Source organism: Strix uralensis, chromosome 1, assembly GCF_047716275.1.
Source record: "Strix uralensis isolate ZFMK-TIS-50842 chromosome 1, bStrUra1, whole genome shotgun sequence".
Classification (NCBI taxonomy): Eukaryota; Metazoa; Chordata; class Aves; order Strigiformes; family Strigidae; genus Strix; species Strix uralensis.
The window spans coordinates 146,212,886-146,236,151 of record NC_133972.1 but is presented as its reverse complement, the minus strand read 5'-3'; the positions used below and the strand labels follow the sequence as shown (position 1 = coordinate 146,236,151).

The following is a 23,266-nucleotide window of genomic DNA, read 5'->3' as shown; positions in this document are numbered from 1 at the left end:
GAACCTACACTATTCTATGATATTATGACTCTACGGATTACAAATTTAATTTATAACTTCATATTTTTTTAGTTTTTACACCTTCAGACTTTCTTCCTCTCTGACTTCACTGTCTCTTTGTGAACTGCAACCAAACATGAACCAAAATATCCTGAAATGTTACTGACTTTTATGATCTTAGGAATTCTCCATGTGATCCTAGAACAATTGTGTGTGAGGTATTACACTGTCATTAATCTTTATCTTTACTCAGGTTCTTTATAAAGCCATTGGTAGAGCTGTAAGACAAGACAGTGAAGTGCACTGGCAGTATAAGTTCTACTTCCTGAGCAGATAGCCTTACACCTACAGTGAACCTTGTGTAAATAAAGAAGCATAGAGACCTGAACACAGACAATATGAGTGTGATCCTGGCAGGAATACATATTCAACGCAATATTCCCTCCTATACTTTTAAACTTGTTTGTTGCCTTCATGTCCTGTGGGACCTTTCAAATAAATAGTCAAACAGAATTCATATGGACACATCTATGAAAGTCTCATTCCACGAGTAAAAGTCTAGGTGTTTAGAACATCCTTTCCAAGCCAGAACTAAATATAGCAGTGTGAGATAAATATAGATGTGTGAGATATGTGATATCTACCCTCAATCTCTGCAGTTCATTATATCTTGTAATGAAGCTCTCCTCTTTAAAAGTTCCAGCTGGTACTATCAGCAGCTAAGCAACACAAAATGCAGAAAGGACAACATGTAATATTTTTATTTTTTAGTTATCGTTATGAATTTCTATTCAGAATAGATATACAGTAAAGTGGAAGATTTTCTCCCTGTGTTCAAAGCTGGACATGGGAATGTATAATGACATCTATGTCTGCCTCTGATAATCATCCATTGTAAACCTGTGACTATAGTCATCCACAAAAGATATTTTCTACAGAATCTAAGAAACTCAGTGGGTAAATGGGCTGGTTGGGAGCACAGGAGACAGGTATCTTCCTTCATTTCAAAAAGGCTAAAAGTTTTAAAATGAAATGGAAATCTCAGTTTTTCAATTTTGCTTCCTTACAAACCTGCTCACTGCTTATTAATTACTGCTGGTAACTGCCATGGGCAAGAACAGAAAAATCATATTGGTATTTGAGAAAGATAAAAATCTGCAAGACACTTATAAAGTATATGACTTGAATCATTCAAACACTTCAAAAAATAGCTCCCATTTCTTTCCAATTGCATTCTTCTGCTTCCTTCCTTTTTTACTTGTTTACTTACCATTTCATCTTTGTTGCTTTTTTCTGTCTTTTCTTTAATCTCTCTCATAATCCCATACACACATATCTACAAACAGCCCTCCGTATGGAGTTTTAAATTCTTTACTATTTCTTTTTACCTTCTTACACATCCCATGAGGTTCTGACCTTACTCCTGTATGTTCCTGCCCACAGATTACTCATAAATATTCAAAGCCCTTTCCCAGCATTGCTGGCGTTTCTTCCCTCACACAAGCATTTCTGAATGATATTTTTCACTTCAAAGATCTTCTCTATCCTTTGTATGCCTTGTCTCTTCCCTTGGCACTCATATTCACATTGTTACTCTCCTTCCTTACCAATCTTTCTTTACCTATGTGGTCTCCCTCTCTCAAACATGCTTACAAGTACTCAGGTGTTTTCATTCTCCACCATTCTATTCATACCATTGCTCTTCTTCTTCCTTCTTCTAATGGATACGGTGTAAAGGAAGGAAGTAGCTGTATTCATGGCCCCATGCTTTTCAAAATAAATAGTCACAACAATCCTGACAGGTGAATCAAATTCCAGTTACAGGAACCTATCTATTTCCATTTCCACTTTGGGGTACTACACTAATGGCAGACCATACAAAATACAGGAGCAAAAGTAGAGCTAGAGCTTGCTGACAGCGCAAACAAGGAGGTCACTAAGGAGAAGAGGAAAACCAAAAAGGACAGTATAAAGTTAGTATTTCTTTTATATCAGTCACAGTGATTAAGTCATAAAGTAATAAAAGGAAAGAAATGCTAGAAGTAAAAAAGTTTACTAGATCTCATAATACAATCCACTGCCCTAGGAATGGGGAGAGGACAGCTATAATATTCTTGCCTATCAAACCTATGTATGGAAGAGATTCCACACTCCCACTAGGTATCTTGTTCCAAATGTTACTAACATCCCATTTTAGAAAGTTTTGTATAACATTGAATCTGAACTTTCTGAATAGTCGATTCCTTTTTTCCTTCATCTCAAACCCCGAAAGAATGAAGTATATCTGTTCTTTCCACAGCAACACTTTTCATATAAAGAGACCATTTACCCTCAGTCTTCTCAAACTAAATAGTGCTCTTTCAACTTTTACACATATATCTTACTTTCTATATGTTTCAATATTTTGTTATTTTTCTCTGGACTGTCCTTAGGTGGAGACCAAACACAGTTGGCTTTATCAATCCCTAGCAGAAAAATAATTTGTCCTGTCAGATGTACTGCACACCTATTAATATACTCCACAATGAGGCTGTCTTGTCTTTTTCTTTAGTGGTAGCACGTTGCTGACTCATATTTTTTACAGTCCATTACAGACCCCAGATTGTTTTCTGAAGTGCTGCTGTTTTACCGGTATCCTTTTGATTTTACTGTTTGATTTTTCTTCCCAAATGTAATTTGCATTTGTCAGTATTAAATTTCCTCCCGATGGTTCCAAGACGTTTCTTTAATTTGTTAAGATATTTTTACTTCCTATACTGGCCACCAAAGTGCCAACAGGTCTTCCTAGCTCGCTGCCAGCTCTATATTTCATGATTTCATCATTCACATTACTAACAGTCTGAAGAACAGAAAACACCTTTAAGATCAAGCAGTTAACATGAAAAGAGTGTATCACATAAGGAATTCTGCTTAAAAACCATTACTTTTGGTTACTCAGAACATGACTTCTTCAGAAATAACTGCTTTACTCTTAAGATATCAAATGATGGAGTACCTACTACATTCCTACATCTTGCTACGAGCTGTTGTCAAAATTTTGTACATCTAATCTGCATGTGTTTTAATTCTGGCCATTGACCTCAACTATCTGAGTAAGATTTCATCTGTCAGGTAAGTCTTTTACTTCCAGGCTGCTCCATATCATGTCCAAGTATCTTTGCATCTTTGTTTGATAACCAAACAAGTAAAAATTTTAAAATGGCTTTTTTTTTTTTTCAGTAAGCTTGTTTTTTTTTTTTCTTTTTTTCTTCTTTTTTCTTTTTTCCCCCCTCTTTTTTTAACCCAAAACGCATTATTGCAATAGCTTGTCTCACTACTGTTGTGGATCATCCCACCTTCTTTTGACTGGGTAAGGTATCAAAGGGCTGAATAAAATGTGCCATTAACCATAAAATCACTGCAAAAGTGGTTTATCTGCCATAACCACAAGGCATTTTGAACATCACAATATCCAGCATAAGGTTTGTCTACACCACAGGTATTTCACACACTGTTTTCCCTTAAATATATGACCACGCATTCGGACGCATTGAAATAGATTTTCAGTCAGCCCGATACCCAGATTTTGTCCGGCTTGTTTATATCCGAGTTAACTACACTATCAAGATCTCACTTGCTGTGAACTTTGTCACCAGTGACTTTGGATTTTCTTCCGTGCCGCGGAAAGAACAAATCGCCCCGGGACACGCCGAGGCCTGTGCCACGCTCCCTCCCCACCGAGGGCTGATTTCGGGCAACTCCCTCCCTCCCTCCCTCTCCTCCGCCGTAGTCACCGCCCGACCGCTGTCATTCGCCGCTCGCTGTTCGTGCTCCGCCCTCGCCACCGCCCGTCTCCCTGCGTGCCCAGAGAGGTTTCCCGGCCGCGCGGCCCGGCGGTTGGGCTCGCTCCGCTGAACCGGGCTGCACCGGCGGTGGGGCGGCCCGTGCGGCCCCGGCCCCTCGGTGGCGGCAGGGGGACGCGGGGCTGAGGGACACCCGCCGCTCCGGCGCCGCGCCGCCCCGAGCGGGCGTTTCACGGTCGCGTAACGGGAGCGGCGTGCGCCCCGCCCCACCCCCCCACCGGGCCGCCCCCCCTCCCCGCCGGCCCGGGGGGTGCGCGCGTGCGGCGAAGCCGCGGACCCGCGCTGCCCGGCCGCACCCGTGGGGCGGGGGAAGAGTCCGGACGTTCACGTCGCGCTGGGCTCTTCTCCGTGAGGAGGGGAGGGCCGCTCCCGCGGCGGACATCATAGAACGGTTTGGGTTGGAAAGGACCTTAAAGATCATCTAGTTCCACCCCCCTGCCATGGTCAGGGACACCTTCCACTAGACCAGGTTGCTCAAAGCCCCGTCCAACCTGGCCTTGAACACTGCCAGGGAGGGGGCAGCCACAGCTTCTCTGGGCAACCTGTTCCAGTGTCTCACCACCCTCACAGTAAAGAATTTCTTCCTGATATCGAATCTAAATCTGTCCTCTTTCAGTTCAGAACTGTTCTCCCTTGTTCCATCCCTACACCCCTAATAAAGAGTCCCTCCCCATCCTTCCTTTAAGTACTGGAAGGCCACTAGAAGGTCTCCCCAGAGCCTTCTCTTCTCCAGGCTGAACAACCCCAACTCTCTCAGCCTGTCCTCATAAGGGAGGTGCTCCAGCCCCCTGAGCATCTTCGTGGCCTCCTCTGGACCCGCTCAAGCAGGTCCATGTCCTTATGTTGGGGACCGCAGAGCTGGACACAGGACTGCAGGTGGGGTCTCACAACAGCAGAGTAGAGAGAGGGGCAGAATCCCCTCCCCCGACCTGCTGGCCCCACTGCTCTTGATGCAGCCCGGGGTACGGTTGGCACTTGTGCGGCTGGTTCGGTACGTTCGTTGGAGGAAGGGCCGCGCGCTCCCCCGGGAGGCAGCGGCCGGCGGCCTGGCGAGCGCGGCCCTACGGCGGCGGCGCGGCAGGGCCGCCTCGTGGGCCCGTCGCCTTTAGGACGCCCACGGGGCGGGGCTGTGGGGGTTCCGGCTGAACATTCTGGAGTGGAGGGGAGCGGCGGGGGGCGAGGCAAGGCGAGGCAAGGCAAGGCAGGGAGCCGAGCCGAGCCGAGCCGAGCCGAGCCGAGCCGAGCCGAGCGTCCAGGCCGGCCTTTCCCGGGAGGAGGCGGAGGAGGAGAAGGAGAAGGAGAGGAGGAGAAGAGGAGGAGAAGAGGAGGAGGAGGGAGGAGGAAGGAGAAGGAAGGAGGAGAAGGAGGAGGAGGAGGAGGACGAGGACGACACGGGGAGGCGGTTGCTGCTGCTGGGCAGAGAGGAGTCGTGCAGGAGCTGCGGCTGCACTCGGACGCCACATTCCCTCCTGACGGGACTGGTGGTGAGGATGAGCGAGAGCTGACCCTGCCGCTGCCGCCGCCTGTGCTGTGAAGTGTCTGCTCCTCCTCCTCCTCCTCCTCCTCCTCCTCCTCCTCCTCCTCCTCCTCCTCATCCCCTGCTGTGGGTGAACCTGCGCTACGGGCTCTTCACCGACACGGGGGTTTTGGTTTGTTTGTGTATTTGTTTAAGGCAAAGAGAGAGAAAGAGAGAGAAAGAGAGAGATCTTCCATCCATTGAAGCACAGTTCACTATGATCGTACTCGCATTCAGCACTGGAAGCCGGTTGGATTTCGTGTCTCAGTCCAGGGTGTTTTTCTTGCAAACCTTGCTTTGGATTTTATGTGCTACAGTGTGCAAAGCGGAGCAGTATTTCAATGTGGAGGTAAGATCAGTCGAATGCGTGTGCGAGTGTGTGTGCTTCCCCCTGTCCCTTTCCCCCCTTCCTTTTTTTTTTTTTTTTTTTTTTTTTTTTTTTTTTTTTTTTTTCCCCTAAATAAAATCAAATCAAATAGCTGGACAGCCATGTCTTCCGGCAGCCGGGGCATACGCCTGTGCCGGCTTTCTTTCCAGCAGGCGGTAGCTAGCTCCCCTCCCCGAGTTCCCCCGCCCGAGGGATGCGTTGCAGCCGGAGACCCCGCTGCCCGCGGCAGCACAAAGCGCGGTGCTGGAGCGCAGCCCGCGCCCCCCCGCTGCCCGCGGGAGACGGGGAACCCTCAGCCGGGCAGAGGAAACCTGGGCGTGCTATGTACACGCAGCTCAGGGAAGGCTCCGGGAATATATCTTGGATTTAAGATACCGCTGTATTGCTGAGTTTCCCCAGACTTTTTTTAATTTTTATTTTTGTGAAGAAGAATGAATGAAAGAGCATTATGGGGACAGGAGGAAGGAAACTGGAGATTTTGGCACGTTTCTGTGTGTAGAGTGTTTGACAAAATAAGATCTTTTTCCCGTTTAAATGTAACAAAAAGAGTTGCCACTAGAAATAGTGAAACAAACGGCATAAAGGTGCAACTACAGCACAAAAGTTGAAGGGTGTGGAGGACCAACAAACAGAATTTTTCCAAGTGAAAAACATTAAAATGTGGGCATATCTAGATGGGGCAAACCCTAAGAGTTTACAGTGACAGTGAGAATTCAGTGGACATCCATTTCCAGTCACTCTTCCATACACTCCCAGTTTTCCCGTTGGGGGTTTTTACATAGTGCTTTTTATTAACTGTGTTCATTTACTGACTTTATCATCTTTGCATATATTCTTTCCTCCTTTTTCTTCCTCCTGTCACTCCATTTGTTCTACTGTGAGCCCTTTTTCTTAATGTTTTAGTGTGGTGTATGTATTTCCCTCTTCCTTTCCTTGTCTATTCAACCTCTTCATCTTTCTTGTTATGTTTCTTTAATTTATATGTGCTCTTTCAACTTCTAATACTTAATTCTGGTTTTCTGTAGATCCCTGGTTTCCTTCACTTTCCTCTGTCCTGCCAGCCCCACTCCAAACTTTCTGCTACACCCATACACCACCCTCACTCATTTTTGTTCCTAGTGTCTTTCCTCTCCTGGGTTCCCACAATTCTTTCTCTCCGAGAGATGAAGTCTGTGTCTTTTCCTCTGTCTCGCACATATGCACACTTGCTTGTTTTATATGAGCTCTTGTTCTCACTCAGTGACACTCATTCTTGCTACCGTCTCTGGCAAGATTCTCTTGCATATGCTCCTCTGTTCCTAGACTGTCTCCCTTTTTGTCTAAAGTTCTTACCTGTACTTCTTTTCCCTCTGCCTCATGCGAGATCACCTCAAACGTATAAAAAAAATCACTTTTTCTTTCCCCTTATCTGCTTTCATTCTAGTCTTTCTCTCTCTACAGGCAGTTTCCCTTGCCACATGCAATCCTTCTCTCAGCTTAACAACACACATCCATAGCTTCTCACTTTGACTTTTATCTCTCCAGAAAGTATTGTCTTTTCACTTCATCATTGAGATCTCTTCTGATTATAAATCCTAGTCGTTTTTTCTTTTGTCAGCTACACTCTAGTCACTCTCGTTTGCTCCTAATCACAAATGTGCATCTCTGCTTCTGTTTGATTGTAAGCTCTTTGGGGCAGGACTCATGTCTTCTTAGATGTTCATGCAGTGTGTACCATGCTCGAGTCTGGAGTACACTTGTGAGGCTTTTGCTATAAAAATATTAAAGTCGCAAATTTCAGAGTGCACATTGACGTTTTATCCTTCTTTTGCTCATGTCCTCAGCTGCCTTCTTTACTGATGAGCAGGGGAGAGCAGTGTGGAAGAGAGGAAGTTGCTCTCTGTATCCTCTCCAGGCTTCACAGGCTGGCCCCCTGCAGGGTATCGGGAAGAAATTCCAGCGACAGAACTTTCTCCTCCCACAGTAGTCTGCTTTGCTGGCATCTGGCTCTGCTGGAGAGACGGGCGGCAGATGGAGCTAGTGTGGGAGGAGAAAAAGATTGGTTTAGTCAAGTGGAATATGAACAGGAGGCCAACTCCAGTCAGAAGGAGGTTTTATGAGGAAAGAAGGGAAACACTTTCATTTTTGGCACCTCTTCCATATGGAAAAAAAACACATTTGGAGGGCAAAGACAATATCGGGAGCAAGAAACACTGTTGGGTGGAATGGAGTAGCGTGTGTGTGTATGTGATGAGGGCACATATTTGTTCCTTCGAAATATGCTATCTCCTGTTCTTCCTCCCAGCCCTTCTGAAACAAAGTGTGTCATCATATGCCAGTGATCCCAGTCTCTTTTCATATTTAAGTCTTTAAGCCATAGATTGCTGGGAGCCGGGAGTGTGTTCCAGGGAATTACTCTACTATTCAAGAGCTGTCCTAAAATATGGGACTTCTCCCTAGGCCACTGCCTTTGACTGCTATCAGTGACATGGTCCTGGGCTAAATGGACCTGAGATTTGCCCAAGAACAGCCATTCCCATGTTCACATTGTTTGGACAGCATTGAGAATTCAACTTTCTTTTTGTTTGAAACAGCAAAGGCTAAAAGCATGGGAAATTTGAAGCAAAGGGCTTGGCAACAGCATGTATCTATTGTGCCGTACAATCCTCTGTGTCAGCACAAGTGCATGAAACCGTTGTACTTGATAGTAAATTGTGAAAATATGACAAATATTTCGTATGACAATAAGAATAAATACGTGAAGTAGGGTTCAGGAAAGAAGTGGTGTACATTTAGTTCAATGAAATGTCACTGAACAAATGCTTAGGATGCTTAGAAATGCTTAGGATCTGCTTAGAAAGCAGATTTTTTTTTTTATTCTTTCTTGTCTCTAAATAAAATGCAGATAATACCTGTTGAACGTTATAAAATGTGGAGATCATTTATTTTCTCTTACTCTATCTTGTTTAATCCACGTTCCTGATTGATAAGCAAAATCTGTGTAGCAGTGTTAGATTTTTTGGTTTGTTTGTTTGAATACAGGTTTGTTAGGGCAATTTTTAGGATATATTACTGTAGCTCAAAGATATTAAGTAATAATGTTATATTTTGAAAGAAAAACACAAGGCTGAAGTTTACAAGTTTGTATGAACATTACTGTTCTTTAGAATTTTGTCGTCCCTTAGTAAAATTTCTTTTAACCAAACATCTGCATGGATGAAGTCCTCAAGCTTCCAATGATAGCTAGGTTGTCAATCCTGAAATGTATTCATGTATGTAGTATTTCATGTAATAGACATAGCTGAGTAGGATTCAGATCATGGAGTATGGAACTTTGGAGGGGCACACTTGCACTCTGAGTCAGTGAGAGCTTTGCGGTAAAGCTGCATGAGTGAGGATTGTAAACTGATACTTTAAGTAATCATGGTGAAGTTTTAAGATTTACATAGTCTTATGGGTAGGAAGATTTTAACATGAATTTTCAAAGTTCACTGATTATCAGTGGCATTTTTGTGAGACGCTTTCCGATATCATAAGAAAAACTAAGGACTACACTGTTAGCTCTCTCTTCTCAGTGCTGAACTATTGGTCCAAAACAATAATATCAATAAGTGCACTAATGTCTATCAAAGTAGTTTTTCTACTATTTTCAACTATTTTTATACACTAGCAGAGGAAAATGTCCATCAGTGAGATACTGAATGGAATAATAGTTATTAAAAAGAACATTTTAGATGCAAAATTGAAAAAAGCACGCACAAGATAATTTGTTACTAAAAAATGATAGAGCAATCAACTTCCCCCCCACCCTTCCCCACGTTCCTCGCTGCAGTAATAATATCTTGTGTTGCTCAAAGGTAACTCCTTTGTGTGTTATTGGCAGTGTCTATAGATGGTCTTTCACAGGTATCATCCATATAGACTATATTTATATGTTTTCCTAAAACCAATAATATTGTACTGTTTAAGCTGGTATTATACTGTGAGTTTTTCTTCTACTGTTATTTGTTTATGCATATATTTAAATAATAAGTATATGAATATTTAAATTACTATTCAGTATTCAATATGAGATTGATAAACAATGTCACCATTTTGTTAAAGAAAAATTGGTTACTGAAACCATTGATCCTTGGTCAGAAGACAGGATCAGCATGAATCTAGAGTAAGGTTCATCTCTGGATTCTAATACTGCCTACTCTTACTCCTGTGAACAACTGTATCAGCTGTGTATCTGCCTAAAGCCTGTTGAGCAAAGAAGTGCTTTTAGAATGGCACCTAGTTTCGTTGGCTCTATCTGTGATGTGGGAAACACTAGAGACAAAGCATGCTTCATCATCTCTCTCCTCAAGCTGGCAGTTATGCTCTATTTTCCTTCTTCTAATGCTAAATGTATAGACTTGAATCCCTAGGAGAGATCTTAAAATTACTCTTGTTTTTGTGTGAGCAGCTCTTTGAAAAAATAGTCTTTTCTCTCCTCCCATTTTCAGAGGTGGGACAGTTAAATTGCATATTGTAGAACAAAATACAGTGAAATACAAACTTAAGAAAAATGCTATCAGTTTCCTCCATGGTAATAAGTGGCTGAGAACCCTATTGTTTCATTGTTAATAAACTTTACAATTAGCCTCCAGCTTCTGCTGAATGGTAACGCATGACCTTTTCTTCCACAGGCTTTGGATCTTTTAAGCTTAAAACCAGACCAGTTTAATTCTTCAGCTGGTCATTGAAAAGGAATAAATCCTCCAATATCACTTTTACACACTTTTCAACTAGTGGGCATGGTTGTCAGGTTTGCAAGCACATCACAGTATTTTTGTAATTTGTTAAAATGCAAGCCCAAAACTATGGAGAAGCAATTAAGGTGGTTTAGGTATAAATAGTGCTATGTGTCCTAAAAGGAATTTACAGGCTCTTCTGCATTGTTTTTAGTTGCAGTCAGTATGCATGATTCTCAGTTACTTAAATTCTGAATCTCGCTCTTGCGTTAGGTATCAACTAAATAAACTGGATTTTTGTTAGAACAAGAAGTTCAAACTGAAATTATTAGAAGCATAGAAAGGAGTTGTTCATTGAGGTGGTGGAGGTGGTTAGTGGGTTAAATATTAGTCAATAAAAATATAGATATAATGTGTATTTCCTGTTTGATTATTGAGGAAATACAGATACATAGAAAACCTTCTGTAAAGGCTGCTGATGAGCAGATATATCTAGATATGGAAAATAATTGGAAAGTTATGCATCAGATAGGCAATAGAACACTTTTGTGTCATAGGAGGCAAATACCTACTGTATAATGAACTGGCTCTCATTTGATATGTAGAAATACATGTGGAGACAACTACTTGGCAGAGTGCATTCTCTGCTGTAATTTAAACAATAATTTCTGTTTACAAAAATTTCAGTAGATCAATTTTCTACTGTAAAGTATGAGATTATTTTGTGATACTAATGTTGCAGGGAAGTTTATGGATTCTGTTGCATTTATTTTGTTCAAAGACAGATTGAAAAGATGGTCCCAGTTCTTATGAGTTCAGAATTGACATAGTCTGTTAGACCTCAGCTACAAGGCATACTTGTTTATAATTGTAGTTCATCTTATTTTCCTATTGCAAATTTTTGACTGTTTAGTGTTTAAGCATCACAGCTATTAGTGGTTCTCAATTCTACTAAAGAAAAGAAATAAAATGGTTAAATAAAGAAATTTATGTAATCACCTTATGTAGTACAAGGTAAACCTACCAAAACACGTATTCCTAATGTTTTCTGACATGAGATCTTACTAAAATAAATACACAATTTATTAGCCCACCAAAAAAGCCTGAAATCCCCCTTCCATTATTCAGAAGGCATAATGCAAAACTCCTGCATAACCATTCATTGTTTCTTCAGAGTGGATATACTGTGTTCTTTAACTGGTTTAAGATTTATGCTGCTCTTTGTCAGTTTTATTTGAATCCATCTAAAAGGTCAGTGCTTGCTCTAGGCACCTCAGTGCTGCTTATGCACTCAGCAAGACTGAGTTGTAAGAGTTTATAAAGATAGAATGTGGTATTATATTATTTTAAAACATTTCAAACTGCACCTGTTTTCAGTATTTTAAAATCTGTGTCATCCTTCTACTTTATCGAATGATGGTTTTGTGGAGTTGAACACTGGAGGACTTTGTGTTGATGCTTTTTGAAGATCAATAAAGTAACAATGTAACTTTTCAAATTTTATTTTAATTACCCTATTTAAATTGCTTATTTTTTCTCAGTTCTCTGTTTTTGATTCCAGTTTATTGTCTAACCTGTTCACTATCCTCAAACGATACTATTAACGATAATCTGAAAGAGCAAGTTGATTCTGTTTAATTTGTTATCTGTGATATGTCAAATGACAGATTTGGTTTCATTTTGTATGAGGAAGACCAGGATTAGTGCTGCAAACATGATTTTAGTTGGCACTGAAATGGATTTGAAAAATAATTACCATTAGAGCTTTATCCTTTAAAGAGAGGTCATGCTATTTGGAACCTTTATTTATTGGTTGCCTGGCAACTGTTCATTCATGTTCCTGCTTATCGTCATTCATTATAAGCATCTTTGCTGTACAGTAAGAGCAATTAAGTGGTAACAACTTATTTCTGTGATGAATTAAAATTGACATAAATTACAGAAATAGAAAAAAAAATTCTGTAGTTTTACTTATTAACCAAAACTGTTAGTACAATGTTTCTTTACTTATTATCAGCTGGTATAAACCAGCTGAGGAGGTATCTGCACTTCAGCTCTGACCATAATGTTCCTAGCATACCTTTTGAGGTATTACAGCACATAATTGACTTAGGGGCTTGTTCAGGTGTTTTTGTCGTGCTTAAAATCTCCTGTTAATTTCAAGATGAAGGCTTCAGGGTGTGAGGAAACTTATCCCCTGTTGATTTCAGGGTTTAGCATTAGGCAATCCAATCTCAAGTGCTGAGTCTTGAACCCAGTATTGGGAAAGGGGTTTAAGATCCTGGGATTAAAACTGCAGCAACAGGGGATGTGCAGCTGAAGCGATGAGCCACAATAGCTCCGTAGAACATTGAAGTCACTTGATGCTTTCTCTCTGTAGAACAATAGCAGTTTTTATTACAGTGTGAAAAGACATTCATAAAGCATATTATTTGACAGTTGTGACTGTGCATGAAAAATATTTTGCCTTTTGTATTAATTCTTTATGAATCATATCATGATTGACCCCTGTGTGGAATAGCAGTGCGAAGTGGGACAGTTGTGCTATGGAGTATTTGTAGAAGATGTCGCTGTACATTGGGAGGAATATTGGAACAAATTCCTTATGGCTGTATCTTAAAAGAGTATCTATCACTGTAGGGCCAGAGTGGAAGTAGATTTGTCTCTCTGCCGCTACCTCTTGGTAGCAGTGGCTTTGCCTCTATACCGGACAGCTCCGAGCTTGAGGAAAGAATGTCCCTCTAGGACTGATGCCCTCTGCTTTGAGCTTCTGATTGTATTAACTCACCGGTACTCTTCATACCATGCCGTGGTTATGGGGGACAAAGTAACTGCTGTAAGACAAATCAATATCAATTTTCATCAGCTTTTCCCACTCACATGACATGTTGGTAACACATGAAGATGCTGTTATGTGTTTTTCCTTTTTATGAAACAATAGAACTCGTTTCACAGTTGTATAGATAATTTGAAATTAAATGCTAACCTCAGAAAATCTGGTCTTTAATATTTTTTTCCTCATGATCTGATAGAGAAACAGTTGTTTGATTTCCTTGGTGTCCTGTTCATTTTTGCTGACATGTAATCACTTCTCCACTTACAAGTGTGAAATACAGGTTGGCAAGGGGGAGACTTACCTTTTCAGAAAATTGCCAGCTGAAAGGCAGATGGAAAATTGTCAGGTTTTTTTAAATGCAGATAGCAAAACAGAACAACGGGCATCCCTTTCAATGGGAAGGAAGATCCTTCCTTTAAATGTATCACTGGATATTTACAAAGTGTACCAAAGAGGAAATTTCTTCCTTTTTGTACTGCATCTGGATCTGAGGGTAATGATCCTGTCATATTTTTCTTTCTTACCTCAGACACTGGTTGTGTGATGCTCTTCTAGGAAATTTCTTTGACCCACTGTTTGTGCAGAGAAATTGAGAGATTATGTTTGTCTACACGTCATGGTTTACATGCTGTACAGAATAGTAATAATACATTTAATTGCAAGTAAAATAAATGATCTGTCTTCCACACAATAAATTCTACTACTAGTAGTAGTGATAGTATTATATTGCTGACTGTACAGCATGATTTTGGTCTTGGCAAGTGAGGTGGTTTTTTTTTCTCTCATTACTTCTATGTATTTTAAAAAATAAAAAATCCCACAACCCAGCACTGTGTTCCATATTGTTGATTTTCCTTATTGATTATGAAGTGATGGATTCTGATACTTCTGTCCTTCATTCCTCGTATATGAAATGTCAGCTTTGGAAAGGTCTTTATTATCTCTTTCTCTGTTGCATGTATTTTTAAAAATGTAGGAAAAAGGAGGCAATATGAGTAAGTGACTGAGGAATTGTGCTGGGGGGATGGAGATCTGGGTTGTGTATACAGTTCTATCATGAGTCTTCAGATCGATCACGTAGCTTATCCATCTTTGTAACCTAGCTTGCACAAATATGAATTAGACTAATAGAAGAGTATTTGCTGCCTTTTCCAATACATGTCAAGAACAAGAAGAGAAGTGATGTAAAAGAGCCAGGAATATATCTTCATCATTCATTTGCCTCAGGGCTGTTTCACTTTTTTCATAAAAAGTAGTAGAAGCATATCATCAAATGTAAATACATAATTTCAGTTTGATCATCTGTGTAATCATTGAAGTAGTGAGTATGTTCAAGAGACAAGTACCAGAGCAGAAAAAGTGAAAAACATGTTTATAACACTTCAAACCCTGGTGGTTTCTTAGGTTGTGCTTTTTTTTTTTAAATCTAAGTACCAAAACTTGGTAGAGAACATTGTCAGTAGGATTAAATGAAGGATGTCATTAGATAACTGAAGATAGAGAGTATCACATACTCTTTCAGAATGAAGGTTTGAATAAGATAATTTTTGTTACCCAAATATGAAAACAAATAATCTGCTTCAAAATGTATTTAAATAAATGTAAAAGTCTTAAATAAAATAGATTTTGTATCCAATTGTAAATGTTACATAATGCAAAATTAAAAACTGTTTTTTATTTCTGAATGAGTGTTCTATTAAATAAGTAAATTGTTCCACAAACATTCATGTTGCCTTGTCATCACGGTGCCTAAGCTTCTCCTTTTTTGTTTGAATATTTGTGGATTTTTATGAAATACAATAAAAGACTGGCCTTTCACTGCTCCAGCTATTAATGTTTTCTATTAGACACCATTAATAGGCAGACATGCAGCTCACATACCCCTGGATGTTAAAAACTTAATGGTGGGAGGATGAGACACAGGGGAAATAAGGGTTTTGCTATGATGACATGTTAAGTATAATAGAAGTGGAAACTGAATCTTATTCTTCAGGGTTCCTGTGCCATAAGTTCACCTTATGACCTTCCTTCTTTCCACTTTCCTCCTTACTTTTCTTTTCCTTATTTCTTTCTTGTCTCTTTTCATCTTCTTTTTCTTTATTTTTCTTTTCTTTCCCCTCAGCTTGTCTTCCTACAGACCATTGCCTGTAGCCAACAAAAATCATCAGTCATTATTGAACCATAGAATCAGAGATATTAGAGATGGGAAAGACATATCAAGAGCCTATTTCTCTGCCAGTGCAGTATTGCTAACTATTGTATATTTGCTGGAGTTTTGTCAAGTCAGGTTTTAAAATCCACAGTGGTGTGTCTTCCGAAATTGTAATTGAAAAAAACCTGTTAAAAGTACAGTAGGGAAAACTACAGTGGAAGAATTTTTTCAATAGACTTTTCCTTTGGCTATTGGCAACAGTTTGAAGTTGGCTCAGGTTAGGCAATTTCTGACAGAAAGTGATGTCTGTTCTATAATCCAAGATGATAAGAGCTGTTTATGAGCGTAGATGGCACGCAGTGATTGGTAATTCGGTGTATTTCTTTGACTTTAAGAATTAAAAATACAGGAGGGGCAGAGAGAAATGAAGGATTGATATAAATTTTCACTCCATCTGAAATCCTTAGTGCAGTCGAAATGGACTAAAACTGCCTGATTTTAAAAGAGATGTAGATGTGTATGGATTGCTGACACTGTCTTAGGAGGGCTTGACTAGTTTATGATGATTTTCTAGAACTACTATGCCTTGTTGTATTTAAGTATTACTACCTAGTGAATAAAATTGGGTATTAGTAGGAGTGTTATGGATATCTAGATATTATGCTTCATTAAAAAATCTTATTTTGGAATTTCATACATTCCATCATTAGTGTGGTCACAAACATAGACTTACAGATATTCATGACACTGGCACATATGAGCTATCGTAATGTCCATGCTCTGCAAATTATGTAACACTTGCAAAACAAGGATCTTAAGATATTTTATGTGTGAAGGTTGAGTTTGCTGATATACATCCTGATGATGACATTTCTGCAGTATGATTTGCATGAGGTATATTTTTCAACAAGTGTGCAAGCTTCAGGGTTAGCTTGGGAAAGGGATTCAGTTTGAGAGAACAGTACTTTAGGTGTTCAAATGTGTTGTACATTTTCCCTATATATTAATAACAGTCTGCTTCCTGAAGCAGAGACTAATTCGGTCGACCAACCAGTTATGTCTGTATCAGAGTGAGCTGAATCTTTTTTCTGGACTCTACTATTAGTATTGACTAGTAGTGTGATTCAGTTGCTTACATGTAGGCATCCAGCAGCATTTAAGGTACCCTTGGCTGAGATGTGCACAAGGCTGGCAGAAATAACATGGGACCTATGAAAGCATCTTTTTAGGCTAGCAAACAGGAAACCAGGCTGTGTGTCCTAAGTAATCTCAGATGACACTAGACACTTCTGTTTAGGATCCTGTTCCCAATTTTAAGTGATGGTGGAGGGTGTCAAGAACCTCTATCTATGGTGCTCCACCAGGTAGACACTGGCATTCAGATGTCATAATCTGGGGTTGAATCCCTTCCCTCTGCAATGGTGGGATTCATTACACTTGCATAGGTACGTGGTGCTGTTTAGGCCCTGTGGTCTATCTTGCTTGGCCTCTAGATAATGTTCCAGAAAAGCATGGACCTCCTAAAGGTCCGATGATATGTATCTACCATCCCCTGGATAACGTAGATCATCTTAGACCACATCAAATACCTGCACTTCTGACAAAACCAAGAGCGGAACTCCATTTCTATGGTACTGTCACTCTGATGCCCTGCACATCATTAAATACATTTACCCCTTAGTGCAAGAGGCTAACACTTTCTTACATCTTTAGATCTCATGTATTTTAAATATTTAGTTAGGGATATAAAGAACACAACATTTCTCCACTAACTACAAGGCAGTTTTGCCTTCAACCTTAACGAGACTAAGCATGGGTCTTTTTAAGTCTGTGTAAAACATATTACCTAACTTACAGTGAATGCTTCTAGCAAATTTTATAAACTCAGTGCTTCTGTCTGTTATTTGTTGGTGTACCATAAATGATTTTAAAGACTGTCTTTCCTTCCTAAACATACAAACCTCTAAACAGCTATTTGTTGCCCTTGGGGGGAGAGAACAGAATGTTAAGCATTTTTATAAAAAGTAATTAGAAAATACATCTTAGAAGAATAGGCTTGCTAAATGTCTATTGTCTGATAGACAATCCCCAAGAAGATGAAAATGACATTTTAATAATTTCTTTGGGTAAGAGCCCTAGGCGGTGAAGAATAATTAGCTATGTTTTCAAGTACTTTTGTTGTATAAAGTAAAATATGGATTAATTCAACAGAAATTTACATTTCTGTGTTAATACCAGAAATCAGATCTCATTATAGGCAGGTATGTAATTTCATTGATTTATTTACACTACTTGCTTTAGGTCTTCAGAACTTTGAAATGAACTTGGTCAGAATAAAGGTGTTATTGGCCAGTTTATATGTTTGCTTATTTACTTATTTAGAAATCCAAAATTTGAAATACCCGAATGTGCTACCTGATGTACTGTTTAAATGAGTTTTCTGCTGTCATGTAATTATAGAAAGACTAGATCTGCTGTTGATTTTTAGGTCTGCATTTGGTAAGGATATCTGCAATCTTTTATTCCAGAAGAGCTTCCTTTGTGATATTTAGCTCTACTCTATTGTTTTGCACTGACAGGCTCATTTAGAGAAAAAACAGTATTTTAGTTCCTTTGTGAATAATCCCATCATTTTTCCTGGCTGCCAAGAGAATTCACTTTTTGTCCCAGCAGCCAGATAAAGATAGAGTCATTGTTCTTCATAGATTAATTGCTTAGATGCCTTTTCCACTGAGATATTAGAGAATTTTTCTCTACACGCAAGATCTTTCTAAGGAGGTGATGTCAATTTAATTTGGACCAAAAGATTTGGATTCTACAGAAATATGTTCTTTCTTTAGCTTTGCTCAAAATAAAGATTCCATTTCATTAAAAGGGGTTTTTAATGTCTTTATGAATATTTCCTTCCTGCTCTAAATTTTCAGCAGCAGAGGATGTGATTCTTAAGGTGAAACTAAGCTTTAACTATGTTAGAACAGTACATTCTATGATGTTTTGTAAAGTTATGAGTGACTATGGACAGGAAAGCCTAAAGCAACTTAGCTTTTCTCATTTTCCAACTCTAATACAACAGAGAAATTCATCATGTCTGTTAGTTTTAGCATGATAGCTAGAAAAGGACAGAGTGGGACTTTTAACTTTAAATGTCCTACAATGCAAGGGCTTTGTAGGTGTTAACTTGGTTTTAGAAATAAAATAGCTATATGTGTCGTTGAAAATTGTGTAATGGTGTTTGGTAAAGTATCTAATAAAAAAGTAAAAATTGTGGGTTTTTTTTCCTTTGGAACAAAGAATTCACAGAGTTGCTGAAAGAAGTCAACAGCCTTCAGATTTATATAGAAATGGAAAGTATAAATAGACTTTTGCTCCATGCTTTCTTTTTTTGGAGCTCATATACTACCCATGTTTCAGTGATAAGAAGAAGCTATTTAGAGACAGGAAGAAGAAGGGAATACACCCATATTTGACCTATTTTCTTTTACATAACTGTTATTTGTTTACTTATGTACTTATTATCCTAATAAGATATCTGTGTCTAGTGGTCTTGACTGGCAAACTTTGATGAGATTCTAACTTTGTGGAATTGGTTAGATTGTGCCATTAATTTCATTGGGTCCAAGATTTTACTCCAAGCTGTTTGAAAAGCACTGAATTGCCAAACATTTTAACTGAGTAAATTAAGAATATGTATACATTAAATACATAAGATAAATATCAGTGTGGAAATCCATAGACTTAACCTGTACATAAGGGATAAAATTGATACAAAAAGAAGTGGAGACACACTATTTATGCATAAACTGAATCTTGTAGTTAGGATAAAGTTTAAAATCATTAGAGGAGTGGTATTCTTGAACACCTTTCCAGAAAGAATAGTAGGGAAGTGATGTAGGTGAGAAAAAGTTAATTTCTTTTGAGATGGGATTTAACTTTTTAATGAAAGGGCTTACGTAGTATAACTCCTCTCATCAGCAGTAATGGACTGGATTCATTCCTTGTCCTATACCCCCAGTCTAATACTAATTTTCCTTACTCAGTGAGGCTGATGGCTCTACTGACAGCCGTTGACTGTAATGTTTATATTTCTGCATTAATCTTTCTACCTTAAGAACTCTTTATCTATTGTTTTAGACCAAAAATGTGGACTATATTACATGGAGTTCACTGCTTCATTGCTTTTTGTCACTTACAGTATTCAGACACCATGTATGAAAGTTTCTTTTTCCAATAACATTTAGTTCAATGCTGACAATCGTGAGTAAGTCCTGTGGAACCAACCAGCCTATTTTGAAAATCATAAAAAGGCTTTTGAAGTATTTTTGGTTGTCTTCTGCTTTTTTTGATTTTTGGGTTCACATCTTTTTTTTTTTTTTCCTGAAACAAGGATGAGAAATTCACAGTTAAAGAAAAAATTGAATATTTTCATTACATCCGGTAAGCCAAGTCTTCAGGAAACATACGAAATGTTTAAGATTAAACCTATCTAGCACTAGCCACAGTGCTCACTTCATACCTCTTTTCAGTTTTGATTGTCTTCAAAATTGTATTCACTGCTTTTTTTGCTATGTAACCATATGTATCTATAATGGGGGGTATTTTAAATCAGCTACCACATTTCTTTCCTACGATTTAGAAGACATTGCCTGAATGGAAAAGAGACAGCAAGTCATGAATTTCAAAGTCAGAGCTAAACAGAAACACACTGTTATATGTCAGACAAATGCAGTGGATGGTGTGGCTCTCGGTTTTGAAAGAACAGAGGAGGTAATCCCTTCAGGCATTGCTCTTTGCTTGTATTAATAGGGTTAGATTGAGCTTTTGAGGTGCAGTCCCACAAAGGGTCTCTCTAAAGATAGCAGAATGAATTTAACTCATTATGTCCAGCTCAGATGTAAAGCCCTAATCACGTTAATGTTGGAGACAAAAAAGCATTTGAAATCCAGTCCCAGAGGACCATAAAACCAAGATGACTGTAAAAAAAAGGTGGAGCAGAGCCTGTACAAGAAGGTATCCTTTGAGTTTACTGTGAGTTTCAAGTTACACGGCATGGGTTTATACTGAATGAACACAGTACTGGAAGATCTTTGAAGAGATCCGACTGTGTTTATGTATAATATATTAAAATAATAAAACTTTTTGCAGGTTTTCGGGAGAGCTCTATGTAAAAGTGGTGATACAGTTTAAATTGCTGCATTACAGACCTAACTGAAACCGGTATAAATCTTCAGTATCTGATTAGGTTGAGAAATTTCCAGCACAGATGGTAAACTGAAAAGGTTTGGATAAACTTACTTACCATGTGGAACTTCTGTCTCTTTCACCTGTTGATTTGCTTAATGCAAGATACCAAGCTACTGACAAGTTAACTTTCGGGATTTAATTTGCAAGGTAACACATCATGTTTCAAAAAGTGTAAAATTCAGTATCAGAGTAACTCTGTATATATTGGTAAGCTAAGCAAGGCCAGAGAAGTCTTCAGGCACTGAATTCAGCAGTCTATGCACAGTTAAATTGTTTCAGTCATGGTTTCAGTATGGACCAGCTAGCACTCTTACTGACCAGGGACATCCTCCTGAAGGATTTGAATTCAGGCACTCTGCACGTTTAACAGTATGGAGATGAACTGTTGTGCCAGTAATTTTTTCATGCTGGAGAATGGTCTCAGGCACATTTAATTTAGACATGACCAGTCTTTTTTGTGTACTGATCCCGATTTGTCCCTCTTGGTGGTTCACTCTGTTCAGATGAGATGTGAAGGGGAGAAGTCCATAATCTGTATGTCTTTGTTATAATTCGTTGTAGTTTCTCTCAAAAAATTTTGATGAAAAATAGTATGTTGGAAAACTGATTGTATTGTTGTTTCTTTGTTTTTGCATATCAATATTTTCTTTGGACTTCCATCATCCAGGCACCACAGACAAAGGTTAGCCCCAGACACTTCTATGGCAGAAGGAGAATTTAACCAGATTTAGAGTTGAGGATCAGGGCTTTATATATTATCAGTCTGCAGCAGGGTCATACTGGTGTATTGGGCGAGGGTTCAGTCAGGTTTTATGTATGATCTAGACGATATGCCTTCAAAAGCCTGAAATAATTTTATTGCCATTAGTCACATACATTTTATTGAGAGTCAACGCTTTGTCTGCCCTGTGTTGTATTTCTTTTGAATCTCTGCTTTCTTATGATCTTGTTTTTCTTGGTTGTAAGTTTGACTTACATTGGCTGACTATTGAGGAGACAGACATGTTTTTTCCCATCATAGTCTCTAGGACGGTTAGTGTCACGGCAAGCTACCCAATGCTGTACCAAAGTTGATCAAACGGGAGCTGGGGAAAGCAGCACCCAAGCCTCCAGGTGAGAGAATAGAGTCAACTGAAGCAGAAACATTAATTGTTATCTCTGGTCATGACCCAGAGCAGTTTGCTCTCATGAAATGCTTGCCTGATGTTTATATGTTTGCAGTTTCATGTTACAAACTTCCGTTAAGGTTGCAGATTGTGGATGGTGCAAATGTTATGGTGTTGCCTCAGAGACAGGTCTGTATCTCTGAGTAAAGTCTCACAGTGGATGAAATTTTGATGGAAAACATGTCCCCTTTGGTGAGAAAACCAAAGGTCCCTTTGTAGGATGTGGGCAGTTGTGTGCTGGTGTTTATCTGGGATATGACTCGGGCAAAAGAAGCAACCAGTGCTTGGAGTCTCCTGTGCTGAAAGTGAGGTAAGTCAAGAGAGCTTTCCAAGGCTCCTTCACTTTTTGGTACTTCTGGGACTGTCAAGGAAGAATCCACTGAGAATTGATTTGAACTGTATTTTTGGGAACTGAGCTGGGATAATCAATTTGTGTTATGTACTAGCAGCCCTCTAAACTCCTGTAGTAGCAATGATCTAGCATTATTGGCCTTTAAGACCACATTCAGAGTAGTATTTAGATGGGGAAAAATGAGCCTTCCTCTGCTTTTTGCCTTTGCATTTATCTTTATAAAGCTCAGCCTGGTACATAGCAGAGGACTTCAGCCTTCATCTGGGAAAGCATGCTGTTGAGAACTGTGTTTAGGGAAGCTAGACCATTCAGTGTTTTGAAAAGGAGAAGGCCCTGAGTGGCTTTTTGTAATTGATATTATTAGCCTCCTCTGATACCCTGTGAAATACTGTCTTCAGTATAAACTGTGTAAACAAAACCAAGCTATTGATACCTCCTGTGCTTATTACTCCTACACAAGTTGAATGTTTTCTCTTGATCTGACACCCTCCATTCTTGTTTTGTCAGTTCTTGATTTGTATAAACAACTTTTTCTAATGTCTGACCTTGTAGATGAAATTGCTGTGTGATGCAGCATTAACTGATTTGAAATCAAGACAAATAAAATGTTCATGGTGTCACATTTATCGTCTGTCATATCAGCAATACATACAGTAAATTTGCCACGTGTAGTTTTTTTATGAGTTTGAGTTACTCTGGCTGGTCTATGCAGCATACAGTTTTAAAGGTTTGTAAATAAGGCCATAGCAAGCATTTCCAATTTCTGTCCTAAAAGTGAAGTCAGAGTTACTGGGTTGCAGTTCTTCAGATCCTCCCCTGTTCTTTATGTAAATACAGTTATTACCATATAACATATGGTGCTTCCTCTCCTCCTTTTAACCTCACTTCTTTATTCTTAGTAGAAGAAAGGATATTGAAAATACAGCAAGACTAGCGACAATGAAATTCCTACAGTGAAATTGTGTCCTGACTGAAATTAATGGGAGTTTTACTCTCACCTATGTGTGGCTGTGGTTTTACCTGGAGCATTTATCTTACAGAGCTTTCAGTTCAAGTGCGAGGGGACTGTGTCTGAA

At 39.3% G+C, this 23,266-nt stretch overlaps 1 protein-coding gene and 1 long non-coding RNA gene across 2 annotated transcripts in view; both read left to right on the top strand.

Annotated features, from left to right (window-relative positions):
• The window catches only part of LOC141949933 (uncharacterized), a 730,729-nt gene that overhangs the window by 228,690 nt on the left and 478,773 nt on the right, over positions 1–23,266 (top strand). The gene's annotated exons all lie outside the window — the stretch shown is intronic.
• The window catches only part of MMP16 (matrix metallopeptidase 16), a 186,691-nt gene continuing 168,702 nt past the window's right edge, over positions 5,278–23,266 (top strand). Inside the window, exon 1 of the mRNA XM_074884091.1 lies at positions 5,278–5,707. Within this exon, the coding sequence (XP_074740192.1) occupies positions 5,576–5,707 (132 nt within the window). The 5' untranslated portion in view covers positions 5,278–5,575. The remainder of the gene's footprint in view (positions 5,708–23,266) is intronic.